Source organism: Littorina saxatilis, unplaced genomic scaffold (genome assembly GCF_037325665.1).
Source record: "Littorina saxatilis isolate snail1 unplaced genomic scaffold, US_GU_Lsax_2.0 scaffold_2035, whole genome shotgun sequence".
NCBI lineage: Eukaryota > Metazoa > Mollusca > Gastropoda > Littorinimorpha > Littorinidae > Littorina > Littorina saxatilis.
Genome location: NW_027127828.1, coordinates 1 through 18,221, shown reverse-complemented (window position 1 = coordinate 18,221; position 18,221 = coordinate 1). Strand labels below are relative to the sequence as shown.

At 44.0% G+C, this 18,221-nt stretch overlaps 1 protein-coding gene across 1 annotated transcript; it reads right to left on the bottom strand.

Annotated features, from left to right (window-relative positions):
* Nucleotides 1–246: 246 nt before the first annotated feature.
* On the bottom strand, nt 247–16,905 carry LOC138956191 (atrial natriuretic peptide receptor 2-like; the record flags this gene model as incomplete). Its single annotated transcript, XM_070327616.1, has 6 exons — nt 247–402; nt 3,762–3,930; nt 6,050–6,121; nt 8,287–8,364; nt 14,963–15,061; nt 16,779–16,905. Coding segments are annotated over 6 exons (701 nt in total), but the record flags the coding sequence as incomplete, so codon positions are not given.
* Nucleotides 16,906–18,221: the final 1,316 nt, after the last annotated feature.

The window sequence follows — 18,221 nt, the reverse complement described above, 5'->3', positions numbered from 1 at the left end:
AGAGAGAGAGAAAGAAAGAAAGAGAAAGAGAGAGAGAGAGAGACAGAGACAGAGACATAGACAGAGAGACAGACAAGCAGACAGACAGACAGACAGCCAGGCAGGCAGGCAGGCAGGCAGGCAGACAGACAGACAGACAGAGCTCAAAACACATACACACACACACACACACACACACATACACACACACACACTCACACACACACCCAAAACCTCTCCAACCAAACACAGAGACACAATAAATACCTTGAGGACTGAGATCGAGGTTTGAGAGGTAGAAGACGCCATTCCTGTACACAATCTCCTGACACACGATGGCAAAACTGTACACGTCCCCTTTCTGCGTGCCCTCTGGCGGCCTGCACTGCATGCGGAGTAACTCTGGTGCTGTCCACAGTTTCTCTGAAAATGAACCTCAATTAAAAACGTCTTTGAAAACAGCTGACAGGGATTAGTAAAAAAAACATGATCTTAATTTTGTTTCTCTGAAAATGAACCTAAGGCCTAAAAAAAAAATAGGTGTGGTTACGGTAACCCGACCTACCCTAATTTTAGGGGCCGACCCTATAACTTTTTATTACATTTGTAAAAAAAAAAAATTTTTAAAAACCCAAGAAAACGAGTGCAGAAAACGCAATGAAAGCGAAAACGCTCGAGTCGCACACTTATTTCCCTGTCAAGTAGGTTTAATTTGTACACATTAGAAAAAAAAAGTTTAAAAAAAAGTGATTGCCTACTTTCCTACCCTATTTTTTTTTGGCTATGTTACCGTAACCACACCTATTTTTTTTTGTGCCTAAGTGTAAACTTCAATTGAAAACGTCTTTGAAAACCAATGTAAGGATGAAAGTCGCTTGTTCATTTCAATGTTTGTTGTTCTCTCAGGTGCCAGGAGATTGGTTCTGTATAATTCTCGCATACTCCATTACACATGTGGTATGCATTTAGAGTGCTTACTTCCCTTTGCCTTTGGTTATTTGGTCTTTGGAAACAGCTGACTGGGCTTGAACAAAACATAATCTTAACATTGTTTCTCTGAAAATGAACCTATAGGCTTTAAACCCCAATTGAAAACGTCTTTCAAAACAGCCGACAGGGATTTAACAAAACGAAATATGTGACCCTCCACCACGAAATGAGTCGCATTTCACCTCGCGCAGTTCTGCGCTAGGCTTAATATAAGTCCGGGGAGTGTCTAGTAACAGTGTGAGGGTCACCTTAGTCACAGGCTTATAACTCAAACAGTTTTCGCTCTTTTCTAAAACGGTTTTCACCACTGGATAGAGCATTAAAAAACTCTTTAGGAAAATGTAAAAATATGAAAATCATGCAAAGGTGACATGCGCTCATTTTGTGGTGGAGGGTCACATATAACGTAGTTTCTCTAAATATGAACCTAGGCGTAGACGGCGTCTTTGAAAACAACTGACATCCCTCCACTTGGTCACATACCGAACATCAGCATCTTGATAGCTTCCTGTGCTTAGTGGGCATTATTTTATGAGTTGATTCCCGCAGATTGAAACGAGTGGCATAATTATAAGAAATTAATTCATGTAAACCATCACCGATGTAATTACCATACCATAATATGATTACTTGACAATTCAAAATGTCAACATCATTACTAGGTTTGCATGACAAAACAATATTTTTTTTAAAACTCTCCCTAAACTTTTTCTCTCGAAAAAAAATACACTCATCTAATGTTATCCTATCTCCTATCCTCTTTTCCTCTCTGTCTCTCTTTCTTTCTCTGTCTGTCTGTCTGTCTCTCTGTCTGTCTCTCTCTCTCTCTCTCTGTGTTCGGTGTAACTCTGACTACACGGCCTTTTTTGAGTGTATGCAAGGTCTCAAACAAGGATACTTGGCAAGCCCAATCCTGTTCTCTTTTTTGATTAACGAACTTGCGTCTGAAATGATTCTAAAAGGGAGGCATGGAATTCAACTTCTTCCGGGTGAAATTGAACTATTTATCATGATGTTTGCTGACGACATAGCATTGCTTTCAGTGACACCGGTGGGACTACAAAACCAGTTAAATATATTGCATGAAGTTGCCAACAGATTAGGTTTAAAGGTAAACAAAGAAAAAACAAAAGTGTTGGTATTTCGCAACGGTGGATACTTGGGGAAAAACGAAGCCTGGACATTTGGTCACGACAACATGTACGTTACCAACTCGTATAAATATCTCGGCTTAACCTTGACCACCAAAGTTTCCATCCAACGATGCTTTGAAGACTCTATTGTACGAGCTAAGCGTGGTGTTATCGACATTTTTAGAGTTTTGTGGAATATTGGATGTTATGATCTAAACCTTTTTTTCACACTCTTTGATACACAGATTACCCCCATATTGCTATACGGTTCAGAAATGTGGGGTTGTTTTGATTGCTCTAACATTGAAAAGGTACACATGTTCGCATGCAAACGGATAATAGGTGTTTCCCCCCAAAGTCCCAACTGCATGGTATACGGAGAACTCGGTAGATTTCCCCTATCAGTCCTCGCTGCTACCAGATGCGTTAAATATTGGTTGCGGCTAAATCGCCTCCCCAACACAAGATATGTAAAAATGGCCCATGTGATGATGAGGAACATGGCAGACAGAGGGACAGACAATTGGTCCGCTAGGGTCAGAAACCTCCTATGTGAAAATGGGTTTGGACATGTGTGGACGTACGGCTATGTCGGCAACGAAAAACACTTTATCAAGGCTTTTCAACAACGCCTAAAAGACTGCTTTACCCAGAACTGGCACAGTAAGCTAGAAGACAGTGAGAGGTATGACACATACAAATTGTTTAAACCTGACTTTGGAAGAGAAAAGTACCTTGACCAAATAGACAATCCATATATCCAAAAAGTGTTCACAAAACTCAGACTTGGGGTTTCACCCCTGATGTGCAACAAACAGAGATATTCTGCAAACGGTTCCCATGTTTGCCCACTTTGCAGATACCCTCACGAAAACGAGCACCACTTTCTTTTTAAGTGTCCAGTATACTCTGATATAAGAGAAACTTACCTAGGAAATGTCTTTGAAATCGGTCAACTAGAAAACTCGTCAATGCAGATACTACTAACACAAAACAAAAGTAGGTTGTGGGCACTCTCCCGGTATACATTTTATGCATTCAGGCATCGACAGCAACTGCTAGGCTAAAATGAATGTGTGTAAATGATTTTCGATCGCTATGTTCCAACCCTTAGCACTGTATTATGCACTTGTTCTTACTTGTTTGTGAGAGAGTATACATTGAATGGAAACTCTACTCCCCCCTTGTACAAACACAACAGTGTGGTTTACAATAAAATTTCTGAGTTCTGAGTTCTGAGTTCTCTCTCTCCCCTCTTTCTCTCTCTTGCTTTCTCTGTCTCTCTTTTTCTCTCTCTGTCTCTCTCTTTTTCTCTCTCTCTGTATCTCTCTCTCTCTTTTTTTCTCTCTCTCTGTCTCTGTCTCTCTCTCTCTCTCTCTGTCTCTCTCGCTCTCTTGCTTTCTCTGTCTCTCTTTTTCTCTCTCTGTCTCTGTCTCTCTGTCTCTTTCTACTTACTCTGACTGGAACCAGACAGTAAATGTCTTTACCTTTGTGTCAGCATAAACAGCGTCGTTTTCCGGCACCGCGATCGGCCTTATTGACATTGGTTTTATACTGAAGACACTTTCGTGATGCTCTGTGATATCCCACTCCCAATTGCAAGGGGCCGATGGCCTATAGCAATTAACTTGTCGTATTTGAATTCGTATATATACTTACTGTGGTAGCTACTGTAGTTATTTTCTTCTTCCGTCAACTCAGGGTTGAATCTGAAGTAGTGAAGACCGAAGTCCGTAATCTTGACAACGAATCTCGAGTCCACCACACAATTAGTGGACTTCAGGTTACCATGGCTGCGTAAGTCTGTGCCGTGTAGGTACGCCATACCCTGTGAAATAAGAAAGGTGATTATACATCAAAATGGAGTGAATATCGTATTAAGGAATGAAGGCCAAGGACAAACAGAGATGACTACCACACAATGTCCAGAGAGCAGCAAGTCAACCTCATCAGGCTGCGTACTGGCCACAACAGGCTCAATGCTCACATGAACCGAAAGTTCAAGCTGGCGCCATCACCAACCTGTGCCTGCGGTCAAGAAGACCAAACAGCGGAACACATCTTACAGCGATGTCCCTTACTAGAGGAGGAACGAAAAGAAGTGTGGCCGTCACCAACTCCCTTGCAGACCAAACTATATGACAGTCGACAGGAGTTGGAGAAAACGACAACATTTATCACCAGTGCTGGACTGATCGTGTAACCTCTGCGAACGCCAAGAAGAAGAAGAAGAAGAAGGCCATCCAACGTTTTCCTTTGACGATGAAAGGAAATCAAGAAAGTACTACACTGAAAATGAAAGTTCAGGATATTTTTTTTTGAGGTGTGGTGTATAGAGTCCAAATGACAAAAAGCAGTGTTTCGATACAAAACAAGAAATTCCTCCGAGGTAGGAAAAACACCCCCGTCCTTACCATTCTCACTGCCACCAACTCAGAAGGTTATTTCCCTTTGACCATTAATATGTCCCTCTATAAGTCCTTGTAGAATCTTAATCCACCAATAACTCCCTAACCGTGTGTTTGACTGGTCCCAATTTTTGTAAGGACCGTCTCAGGAATGTATAGAACCTGTTCAACAAGTTTGGTGACGATCGGTCCGTTCATTCTTGAGATCTATATGCGAACACAAACAAACAAACAAACACATCGACCGAATCCTATACACACCCCTATACCGGGGGTGTAACAACACACAACCTATTGTGTGTATTTGAAGATCTGTTTTGGTCTGCACAAAATTGTGCAATATTTTAAAATGACGTAGCGAATCGAACATGTTCTTAGACGTCCAAGAAAGTCCCTGTTAAAAAAATAAGTAAAATATCGTTCCAGTCATAGTTATCGTTATGACGGCTCAAAGTGAAGTATACCGTCAAAAACTCCAGTTTTGGATGGTAGGTGTGGTGAAGGACCTGACGTCATACCCAAATAATGTTCAAATATGATGAACCCATTCATGAGCAAAAGAAAAGCCGATCGTCACAAGCACATACATTTCTGAGCGAAATACTGATGTTTGTTATGTGGGCTAAACCGCTGAAAAAATATCCTCCAGTAAACTTGAAAGGGGAATCAGATAGTCAGATGAACGGCCTTAACTGGCATAACACGTTTGAATTAAATGACAAAGGAATTCATGCTTTCATTTGGGTGCGACATTTGTCGCAATATTGTTTTGGCTAAGTTTATTTGTTCACAATTTATTTACATGTACATTCTTCTCATGTAACCGATCATGTTTACCGCAACATAATTGTTCAGGTTTTTACACGGGATGAGAACATTCATATCATTTGCTTAGGCACATACCACCGGGAATAGACTACTTCCAATACATTTTTCAGTAGGGGGGCGACTATCCTCAACCCGGTGGGTCCCCAGGTGGCGGATAGGGGAACGGCCCCCAGATACGAATATAGAATAAGCAGTCCCGGACCTACTAGCGGTGTCTCTACCAGGACGGGGTGGGTTGGCAGATGGCACTGACTACTTTATAAACGCCCTACGTGTCCGATGACGGTTACACCATGCGAGTAAGAGCCGCATTAAAAGCTCTAGCCCTTTGCGAAATCCCCCATGTGTTCTCAGGGTTACGGTTTTGAGCCAGGAACTAAGGGCGGGGTAACCCTGAAAGAAACCTAAGGGCTGAAGTTGGAGGATGTGGGCCAACAGCCGCACCTTAACCAACCACAGATCCACGCAAATCGCAAAATGAAATGTCGACAGTCCGACATGCACGCGATGGTGCTCGCCCTGTGAAAATATATTTTTGAGGACAGCACGTTTCGCCCTGCAGTCCGGACTGACGATCTAACAGCCAACGACAAGAAGACGAAGACACATGCCAAAAAGCATCCGCCTGATCGCATTATGTTGAGAGTGGGGGTGGGGTGCGATTGGAGTTGGGGGGGGGGGGGGGGGGTGGGGGGTAATCGTTGTACTTACTCTGACAATGTCTTGCATGATGGAGTAGCGAAACATCCAGTCCAGTTTGATCTGGTCATTCTCCAGCACATCCTGTAATGCGCAATCATTTGTATATGACAACATGAATGTGTTAAATCTCTCCCTAAAGCTTTTTTCCCGCGGAAAAATACAGATTCATCAAATCTTATCTGAGTCACCATTGTTCTGTTTATCCAATCGTCAAATCATATCATAATTATCTCATCTTCTCTCTCTCTCCTTCTCTCTCAGTCTATATTTCGTTTCGAGCGCTGTTTTTCTCACTCTATCCCTCTCTCTGTCTCCCCCTTTCCCTCTCTTTCTTTCTCTCTATCTCTCTCTCTCTCAATCTGTTTGTTTGCCCCCCCCCCCTCTCTCACCGCCTCTCTCTCGCTCTCTCTTCTCTTGTCTTGTTTTTTCTCTCTCTCTCTCTCTGTCTCTCTGTCTGTCTCTGTCTCTCTGTCTCTCTCTCTCTCCTCTCTCTCTCTCTCTTTAAGATTAGAATAGTCCCTCTCTGGGCGAGGGCTGGTTGAAAAGAAGCTCGTTTATATTGCTTATGCCACAACCCTCGTAAAATAAAATTTGATTTGATTTGATTTGATTTGATCTCTCTCTCTCTCTCTCTCTCTCTCTCTCTCTCTCTCTCTCTCTCTCTCTCTCTCTCTCTCTCTCTCTCTCTCTCTCTCTCTCTCTGCCGCAGATCAAGATATTGAATAATATAATTTTCAATACTTCGTCTTGGATTTACTTCACGAACGACGACTATGAAGGTTGTTCTCGTCTGATGCAAGCACGCTAGTGGCTGATACAACCTATGCGATACATGTGTCATGTTAACTCTGGATATATCATACCTGCAAGCTCCCCTTTGGGCAGTATTCGGTAAGAAGACCTTGGTTTGGGTGGTCAATGCAGGCTCCGATAAAACGGACAATGTGGTCGTTTTGTAGGTCTTTCATCTGAAAAGAAAGAATTCCTTAAAAAAGTAACCGTGTCAAAAGTACAGCCTAGTGGTTAGGACGTCATCCTTCCGTGCAGAAGGTTCAGAGTTCGTATCCCGGCCATAGACCATTTATCCTGGACCGCCAACTAGCTCTCTCTCCGCTCTTTCTCTCTATTACGAGGTAGCGGCCTCTCGCATTTAGGAACCTACGCTTACAAGCCTTTCAGAAATCAGGGGGACGTGATATCCGGTGTCGATTGTAAACATGGACGAAGTTGCCGAGGAAAGTTCTGAAAATGCAAAAATAAACTCAGCAAAAGTGCATATGGAACATGTTTTTCGATGAGTTTTGTTAAGGTTAGTTTGGAAATTTGGAAAATCCAGTTGTTTGTCACCTCCCATTGTCACAAATAACTGGAGCGTGCTTTCTTTTCACTGTCTTCGAATCGCTGGCCTTTCAAACCGGACGCGACGCGCCCCTGAAAGTCGAGAGTCGTAACCTCGATGGGTCACGTGACGAGTTGGCGGTCCAGGCTATTTGGTCTATGATCCCGGCTGAGCCTGTTGGGTCAAGGTTGGAGATTTGTCCGATCTCCCAGGTCAACCTATATTCAGACCTGCAAGTTCCTTATCTTCCATTCGTACAAGGGAGAAAAAGACAAAGTAGAGGGGTGGGGGTGGGGGAGGGGGGGGGGGTTGAGGGGTGGGGGTGGGGGGCTAGCTATTAGCTCAACTTGTGGAGCGATAGCTTTACGTTCCTCGAATCAAGGGTTTCGAATCCAGTTCTGTAATGACTGCGAGACAGTATACATGTCCCACCCCTGTTTCGCCGCTGTGGCACGTAATAGACCAAGGTCATTCTTTTGACTAGGTCATTCTTTTGACTAGGCCATTCTTTTGACTAGGCCATTCTTTTGACTAGGCCATTCTTTTGACTAGGCCATTCTTTTGACTAGGTCATTCTTTTGACTAGGTCATTCTTTTGACTAGGCCATTCTTTTGACTAGGTCATTCTTTTGACTAGGCCATTCTTTTGACTAGGTCATTCTTTTGACTAGGCCATTCTTTTGACTAGGTCATTCTTTTGACTAGGCCATTCTTTTGACTAGGCCATTCTTTTGACTAGGTCATTCTAGGTCATCCATATTTGCAGATGGCTAATTATACCTGAACACGTACACACACCTGTGGAGCGCGACTCGTGTTGCTGCTAGCTTTCAACTAGAAGGGAGCGACCGGAAATCCTGAGCAGATAAAAAAAAAAAGTAATGCAAATGAAAATGAAATGACTTACCCGCTTAATCTCCAGTAAAAGCGGTTTGCTGATGGTGATGTTGGTACGGGGTATGCTCTTAATGGCAATGATTGCACCCTGAAGAGAGGAAGAAAAAGACAGGTCATTACATCTTAATTGCTTAGGAAAACCATCAAGTTTTGCAGAACTTGTAATAACTACCGCGCATTAACAACAGTAAATAAGGTTAACACACACAAAAGCATGAATATAATGAATAATAATAACATATACAAACTAAACCAAGAATTTGAAAAATTATATTATTCAAGAAATATCTTGTTTGAAAAAAGAGAAAGAAAGCTCAAACAATCTAGCATAATTATGAGTAGCTATAACTGGGGGCAAAACAAAGAGAGAGAGAGTGTTAGGAAACGCTACCGTTGCTGAGCTTTGGTTCAGTTTTGTGTGTTGCATGTAGTTGACTTATTTGTACTTTGTGGGAAAGTACCGATATTATATTTTGTAAACACAATATTTATGCTTGGACGAGAATGCAGGTGAACTTTCTAGTCCTGTCAAAACAAGTTGTTTACCATGCTGTTTTAGTCGTGAGTTCGTGGCGTTCGTTCGGATTAAGTGCGTCGGCGCTTTTTGATGTACGTCATAGAGAATGTCGCTAGTTTAGTCCATGCACGGCTCGTATAATGTAGTTGTATCGTGTTCGGTCTGGAATATTCTCGAGATTGAGTATTTACTATATATGCCAGCGCGATTTGTATGTAAAAAAGCTTCTATTTGAGTTCTGCTAGATGTGCAGTTGTATGTATGTAATGCTAAATAAATCCTCGAACTCAATTTGACGAGTTGTTTTCTGCTGCTGCGAAGACGGGCGACGTAGAATAAAAGAACACAACTATACGACGTTTGAGAACTTGTGGCAATCTCAAGTGTCGTGTAACAATTGGGGGCCAAGCCAAGGATCTACGTTTAACGCCAAGGGTTTTCCAGCAACAAGGACTAGTGTCAAGACAGTCACAGGAGGTAGCCATCAATCGGGTGTATCCTGAGGGATCAGTATTGAGACTACGGAACCGTGGATTCGGTGTGACTGGTGAAGAGTTTGGTAATCGCCGCAGCTCGGTACGGTGAGCGACGCCGGAGTGTATCGGGATTACAGAGGTTAGCTGCCGTTTGGACGAGACGGACTTCGTCGCGGAGCTAGTGCATTAATACTACGAAATACGACTGAGGTACGTCGTGTACGTATCGTGAGCAGAGTGCGCCGTCACGTTAGACGAGGAGGGTGGCAGCCTGCGTCTACGAAGGTGAACAGCGACGAGAGAAGCATCGGAGGTGCAGTAGAGACTGTGTTCTTTTAGAAGACTACATTCGTCTACGTTCGGGGCTGTGAAAGAATACAGACGAACGCACCGGAAAAGACCAGAATGGCTGAGTTCTGGGGAAAAGGAATTGAACTGGGACTAAAAGGCAAGCAGTTGACGGAGTTCGTCGAGTCCCAGACACGACTGCTGGCGCAGCGTGAAGAAAGACAAGCGCAGCGTGAGCGTGAAGTAAGACAAGCGAAGAGTGAAGAAAGACAAGCGCAGCGTGAGCGTGAAGAAAGACAAGCGCAGCGTGAAGAAAGACAAGCGCAGCGTGAAGAAAGAGAAAGGCAAATTGAGCTGAAACGCTTAGAGCTCCAAATAGAAATGGAGACGAAGCGTTTAGAGCTTCAGACAGAAATGGTGCGTGTTCAAAACGAGCACGAGGCACCACGCCAAAGAGATAACCAGCAGCAAATGTTACACAGGGCACCGAAACTTCCAGCATTCGCTGACGGGAAGGACCAGATCGACTGCTACCTTGCAAGATTCGAGAGGTTCGCTGAGAGTGCTAGATGGCAGCGCGACGACTGGGCGATTTTACTCAGCGCACATTTGACTGGGACAGCACTTGAGGTCTACGCTAGACTCTCAAACGATGACGCCAGAGACTATAATGTACTGAAGGAAGCTCTGTTGCGTTGCTACAACTTCACTGAAAGGGGCTACCGTCAACGCTTCCGCGAATGCCAGCCATTGTCTGGAGAGACACCGAGCCAGTTTGTGGAGCGCCTGTCGTCATACCTGCAGAAGTGGGTGGAGTTATCAGGTGAAGAGCAGTCATACGAGAGTCTGCGGGATTTGATCGTGAAGGAGCAGTTCCTTAATGCCTGCCCGAAGGACCTGGCGACCCGCTTGGAAGAGCAAAAACTGCGGGGTTTGAAGGACATTACTGATGCTGCTGAGCGTTATCTCATTGCTCATGGAAGGACCCTGGGGACGTCAAAGTCATCGAAACCTTTCCAGAAGAGCGGGAACCAGGGAAACCAACCTGCCAAGGGACAAACTGAGTCCGCACCATCATCCAATGAAGGGCAGAACATAACGTGTTTCCATTGCAATGCCAAGGGCCACCGAGTCGCCAACTGTCCCCAAAAGAAAAATAACGGACATGTCAATGACAAAGCGCAAGAACATCGACGGAGATATTACGACAACAAGAGGCAAACGAGTGGCTCGAACCAACAAGTATGTGCGAGCAGCGTCATACTTCCAAGGGCTGCCGAGCAAGTGGCTACACCATCGGACGTGGAAGAATGTATATCTGATGGCCAGCTTCTACTCGCCAATGGCAAGTCAATCTCTGTTGTCGCCAGCGCAGCTGTGTCAGTGTCGAACATGCCCGTGTCGAAGGGATTTGTTGAGAAGCAGGAAGTGACTGTTCTCAGAGATTCGGGCTGCAATGGAGTCATTGTCAAAGAGGATCTGGTGCCAACAGAGAAGTTCACTGGTGACTTCAAGTGGACGCTCATGGCTGACAGCAAATGCGTGAAGGCACCAGTGGTAAAAATCCAGATCGATACTCCATACTTCACCGGAGAAGTTGAGGCCGTCTGCCTGAAGAAGCCCTTGTACGATCTACTAATTGGGAACATTGGGGGTGCGAGACGTCCTGATGACCCTGATTTCGAATGGAGAATGGGCTCAGCTCAGTCTGCTGCTGAGGAGGAAGACCCACTGCCATTCGCGAATGAAGATATCAGCGAACTGTTACGAGATGACAGAGCAACTGTGCATCGCCGCGACCAGCCGCAGGTTGTAAGCGCTGTGACGACCAGAGCCCAGGCGAAGAAGGACAAAACAACTACGCCACTCAGGGTCACCAACAGTTCTGCAACTGCTGTCGTGGACAGGGATCGGCTGATTCAGCTACAGGAAGCTGATTTGACCTTGACAAAGTACAGGAGTCGTCCTGTCAAGGAGATGACTAAGGGCGAAGGCACTGTGCAATTTGAAGTGAAGGCCAAGATTCTGTACAGAGTGTTCCAGCACGCGAGAGTCAACGGTGGGAAGCCATTACGTCAAGTTCTGGTGCCTCAACCACTTAGGCGCCAGGTGATGGAGGTGGCCCACGACTCTATTATGGGAGGTCACCTGGGTGTCAAGAAGACATCGGACAGAATCCAGGCTGCGTTTTACTGGCCAGGACTGCATGCAGATGTGACTCGATTCTGCCGATCGTGCGATATTTGCCAGAAAACCATACCTCGAGGAAGGGTCCCGAAAGTGCCGTTGCAGAAGATGCCTTTGATCGACCGACCTTTCAAGAGGGTGGCCATTGACCTCATCGGCGAGATAAAACCGCCAAGTGAAGCGGGTCATCGTTGGGTACTGACCCTGGTAGACTATGCAACCAGGTACCCAGAAGCCGTGCCTCTGAAGAAAATTGACACCGAGACTGTTGCCGAGGCACTTGTGGACATTTTCAGCAGAATTGGGGTTCCTGAAGAGATCCTCACAGACCTGGGGACACAGTTTGTCTCTGAATGCATGGAAGAGGTCAACAGGCTGCTGAGCATTCGTCACTTGACTACGACACCCTATCACCCGATGTGCAATGGGCTGGTCGAAAAATTCAATGCGACGCTGAAGTCCACGCTGAAGAAACTATGCAGTGAGCAGCCAAGGCAGTGGCATCGCTACATCAATGCCTTGCTGTTTGCATACAGGGAGGTGCCACAAGAGTCCACTGGATTCTCCCCGTTCGAGCTGATGTACGGGCGGACCGTGAGAGGCCCGATGCAGATACTAAAGGAATTGTGGACGAAAGATGTGGACACACCTGAAGTGAAGAACAGTTACCAGTACGTGTTCGAGTTGCGAGAGAAACTGGAGGAGACTCTCGAGATTGCGAGAGAAAACTTGAGAAAGTCTCAGGATAGTGGAAAGCACTACTACGACCGCAAAGCAGTAAACAGGAAGTTTACACCAGGTAACAAAGTGCTGATACTGCTTCCCACTGATCACAACAAACTACTGATGCAGTGGAAAGGCCCATACGAGGTTGAGGCTGTGGAAGGGATCAACGACTACAAGGTGAATGTCGGCAAGAAGTCCAAGATCTACCACGCTAACCTCCTGAAACTGTATGTGGAGAGACCTCCGGAAGCAGTACAGGTCGCAGCAAGTGCGGAAGAACCAGCCGAACTAGACGAGTTCGACGGTGAGGAACTACTGGAGTTGGGAGACCTCCACAAGAAAGAGGGAGTGGATGACGTCAAGCTAGGACCTGACCTGACAGAAGATCAGCAGAAGGAGCTGCATGATTTTATGGGCGACTTCACCCATAGGTTCTCTGATGTTCCAGGCTCTACGTCCTTGGTCGAACATGAAGTCCACCTCACATCTGACGTTCCTGTTCGCTCAAAACCATACCCTATCCCGTTTCAGGCTCGGGAATCCTTGAAGAAGGACATCGACAACATGTTGAAGATGGGGGTCATCCGTGAGTCATCATCCCCTTACTCATCTCCCGTTGTTGTTGTCAAGAAGAAAGACGGTACAAACAGGGTATGCATTGACTTCAGGAAAGTCAATAAGATCACCGTGTTTGACCCTGAACCAATGCCGACGGCAACTGATCTATTCCGACAGTTAACCGGCAGTAAGATCTTCTCAAAGATTGATCTCAGCAAGGGATATTGGCAGATTCCTGTGCGCGAAGAGGACATACCAAAGACCGCCTTTGCAACTCCAGACGGAACGTATGAGTGCCTGCGGATGCCTTTTGGCATGGTGAACAGTGGTGCTACCCTGAAGAGGGGAATGCGAAAAATGCTCAAAGGAATGAAGAATGTTGTGTACTACTGGGATGATCTGCTAGTCCACACGGAGACCTTTGCGGAGCATCTGGAGACTTTGAGGGAACTGTTTTCCCGCCTGACAAAAGCTAATCTGACCGTGAGACCCAGCAAGTGCATTTTGGGAACCGACAACGTTGACTTCATAGGTTATTCACTGAAGGAAGGTCAAAAGGGGCTTTTGTTGGAAAACGTCACCACGATCCTCAATGCGCCACGTCCTGAAACCAAGAAGCAGGTGCGATCCTTCCTTGGATTGGCTGGGTACTACAGAGAGTTCATTCCAAACTTCGCCGCCATAACGGCGCCTTTGTCGGACATGACCCGAAAAGGATGCCCCAACCGAATACTCTGGGGACCAGTTCAGGAGAAGGCATACCAGACCGTGCGCGACCTGATGTCACGAGACCCGGTGCTACGCCTTCCTGATACTGCCAAAGAGTTCATCTTGCGTACAGACGCATCGGATGAAGGGATTGGCGCCATGCTGATGCAAGAGCATGGAGGTAAACCGTTTCCGGTCAGCTATGCCAGCAAGAAGCTGTCAGGAGCCGAGAAGAACTACTCGACCATGGAGAAAGAGTGTTTAGCCATCGTGTGGGGAATCAAGAAATTTGAACTCTACCTCCAAGGGATGAAATTCGTGCTTCAGACTGATCACAAACCCCTCACCTACCTGAACTCTGCGAAGTTTGTGAATAATCGTATCATGAGGTGGGTGATGCACTTGCAGAACTTTGATATGCGAGTGGAATCGATCAAGGGTTCAGACAATGTTGGAGCAGATTTTCTCAGCCGAGTATGTGATTAAAACTGTGTTCATTCTCCAACAGACTAATGTACATACCTGGATTTCAATCTGTTATGTATACATAATATGTGTACAGGTAGCGTTTCAATGATTGAAAGAAATTAGGTAAATTTCTTCTGGTGTTGGGGGTAATGTTAGGAAACGCTACCGTTGCTGAGCTTTGGTTCAGTTTTGTGTGTTGCATGTAGTTGACTTATTTGTACTTTGTGGGAAAGTACCGATATTATATTTTGTAAACACAATAATTATGCTTGGACGAGAATGCAGGTGAACTTTCTAGTCCTGTCAAAACAAGTTGTTTACCATGCTGTTTTAGTCGTGAGTTCGTGGCGTTCGTTCGGATTAAGTGCGTCGGCGCTTTTTGATGTACGTCATAGAGAATGTCGCTAGTTTAGTCCATGCACGGCTCCTATAATGTAGTTGTTTCATGTTCGGTCTGGAATATTCTCGAGATTGAGTATTTACTATATATGCCAGCGCGATTTGTATGTAAAAAAGCTTCTATTTGAGTTCTGCTAGATGTGCAGTTGTATGTATGTAATGCTAAATAAATCCTCGAACTCAATTTGACGAGTTGTTTTCTGCTGCTGCGAAGACGGGCGACGTAGAATAAAAGAACACAACTATACGACGTTTGAGAACTTGTGGCAATCTCAAGTGTCGTGTAACAGACAGACAGACAGACAGACAGGCGGATAGGCAGGCAAACCGACCGACAGACAGAGCTTTCCCCCTATTACTTTATAGTAGCCAGTCTTGGTGAAGAGTTGCCTGTTGCCCGCATCACTGAGTTGAAAGGCCAGTGTATCTCCCGACACGGAGCTTGTACACGATCCTCTCTGCAACAAGCAACCGCAACATGAACGTTATTTTTTATATCATTTTTCATTTCCATTTCATTTACTTATTATCCCGCAACATGAAAGTTACATTTTATTTCATTTTCCACTTTCATTTAATTCAATTTATTATCCAGCAACATGAACATTACATTTGTTTTCCCTTTTCATTTCCATTTCATTTACTTAAGTATCCCGCAACATTGAAATTACTTATTATTTCATTTTTCATTGTCATTTCATTTTCTTTATTATCTCGCAACATGAAAATTACATATCATTTCATATTTCATTTTAATTTAATTTACTTTATTATCCAGCAACATGAAATTACATTTTATTTCACTTCTCACTTTCATTTCACTTACCCTATCATCCCGCAACATGAAATTTGCATTGTATTTCATTTTTACATTTAGTCAAGTTATGACTAAATGTTTTAACATCGAGGGGGGAATCGAGACGAGGGTCGTGGTGTATGTGTGTCTGTCTGTGCGTGTGTGTGTGTGTGTGTGTGTGTGTGTGTGTGTAGAGCGATTCAGACCAAACTACTGGACCGATCTTTATGAAATTTGACATGAGAGTTCCTGGGTATGATATCCCCGAACGTTTTTTTCATTTTTTTGATAAATGTCTTTGATGACGTCATATCCGGCTTTTCGTGAAAGTTGAGGCGGCACTGTCACGCCCTCATTTTTCAACCAAATTGGTTGAAATTTTGGTCAAGTAATCTTCGACAAAGCCCGGACTTCGGTATTGCATTTTAACTTGGTGGCTTAAAAATTAATTAATGACTTTGGTCATTAAAAATCGGAAAATTGTAAAAAGAACAAAAAATGTATAAAACGATTCAAATTTACGTTCATCTTATTCTCCATCATTTTCTGATTCCAAAAACATATAAATATGTTATATTTGTATTAAAAACAAGCTCTGAAAGTTAAATATATAAACATTATTATCAAAATTAAATTGTCCAAATCAATTTAAAAACACTTTCATCTTATTCCTTGTCGATTCCTGATTCCAAAAACATATAGATATGATATGTTTGGATTAAAAACACGCTCAGAAAGTTAAAACGAAGAGAGGTACAGAAAAGCGTGCTATCCTTCTAAGCGCAACTACTACCCCGCTCTTCTTGTCAATTTCACTGCCTTTGCCATGAGCGGTGGACTGACGATGCTACGAGTATACGGTCTTGCTGAAAAATGGCATTGCGTTCAGTTTCATTCTGTGAGTTCGACAGCTACTTGACTAAATATTGTATTTTCGCCTTACGCGACTTGTTCATTTTCAGTTCATTTACTTTATTGTCCAGCAACATGAGCATTACTTATTACATTAGAGATTCCGCGTCCAAAAAGACAAACTGTTATATGAAGTCTTATATCGCGCGCGTATAGTTCTCCAGACTCGGACTCAAGGCGCAGGGATCTATTTATGCCGTGTGAGATGGAATTTTTTACACAATACATCACGCATTCACATCGACCAGCAGATCGCAGCCATTTCGGCGCATATCGTACTTTTCACGGCCTATTATTCCAAGTCACACGGGTATTTTGGTGGACATTTTGTATCTATGCCTATACAATTTTCCAAAACTCATTCACTAAGGAACTGGACAAAATAATAAGTAACTTCTACTGGCTAAAACATGTTGTCGACTCCATTGAACGAGAAGGGAGATAACTACGCCGTCGTAGTCGCTCACCTTGACAAGACTGAGTTTGCTCCCTTGACGTTCCAGCTTTTTGTTCTTCTCGGGAGATCCGAACAGGATGTCCTCCCACCGTACCCGCCAGTTCATCTGGGCCAGCTCGGCTTCCAGCTTGATGTGTCTGAAATCCACCCCAAGATGAATGCATCAATCGATTTGTCAATCAGCCAAGCCTGACATTAAAGCTGCAGGAATGAGACATGTCTAAGGCACAACAAAAAAATAGTCTGTTTACGGTAACATAGGCAAAAAAATAGGGTCGGTAGGTCGGGATTTTTTTTAAATTTTTTTTTCTTCCTTCCAAGAAAACATATTTTTAAGTTATTTTACCAAAAAACAAATGCCCCCCAAAAGTCTATGTATGTAAGTTTCTATTTGTGTCCCCAGAATAAGTTTCTATTTGGGACATGAAGTGGTCCAAAAAAGTCTAGGGTCGCGCGAAAAAAATAGGGTCGGTCGGGATACTGTAAATAGACTTTTTTGTTGTTGTGTGTGTTGCCTAAACCACAATGTCTCTCCACAGGCAGCTACTCTCAATGAGCAATGTTCGAGCTGAGCTTGCCTCACTTTCAAGGAAGACAACTCTTCCAAAGCCCGTACAGCCCCAACAGAGTTACAGTGGAACCCCCCCTTTTAAGACCCCCAATAATATTTAAGACTTCCTCCTTTTTTAAGATCTTGCTTTTTCATAGTGTCTGTTCAAAAACCTCTGTAAATGTATTAGTTGCAGGCTTTAAAGACCGAGGGGTTGATGTTCTGTCTATGATAACACGTTCCAAAAATGTAACCTTTTAACCCCCAAAAAAAAAATATATATTCTTGATTTTTGAACGTACTTTCGAACACTGTGTGACGAGATATTTATATCATTGGTTTAAACAGTATTTTATTCAGATACAAGCTTACAAAGCCATGGGAATGTATGATTCAATAAAAGGCGCACGACAAGATAAACTTATGAATGTGATATATCATTCTATTCGAAAAAGTAGCCCACATGGGAAAGACTGATACGCGTTTACCATGTGTGCTACTTTTGCCAGAAGAATCATTATCGTATTTGACACAGTGTTCAGAACTGGTTTCAAAAAGTGTGTTCAAAAATGGGAACACGCTATAGCTTACAGAGTACAGCAGTACCTGCGATGTGTGGACCCTCCCATGAGAGGACACCTCCCTTAAAAGGACACCTTCTCTTGTCCCTGTTTATATTATCTCTACCAAAGTATACCTGTCATGAAAGGCCACCTTCAATGTAGGGACACTTTTTAACTGGTCCCAAGGGTGTCCTTTCATGGCAGGTAACACTGTACCACCAACGAAACACCAAAACAACTAGTCAGTCAACCAACTTGTACAATCCTCTGTACCTGTATATGACGAAAACGGCGATGATGACGATGAGAAGTATGGACCCCAGGACGATGATAACGATCC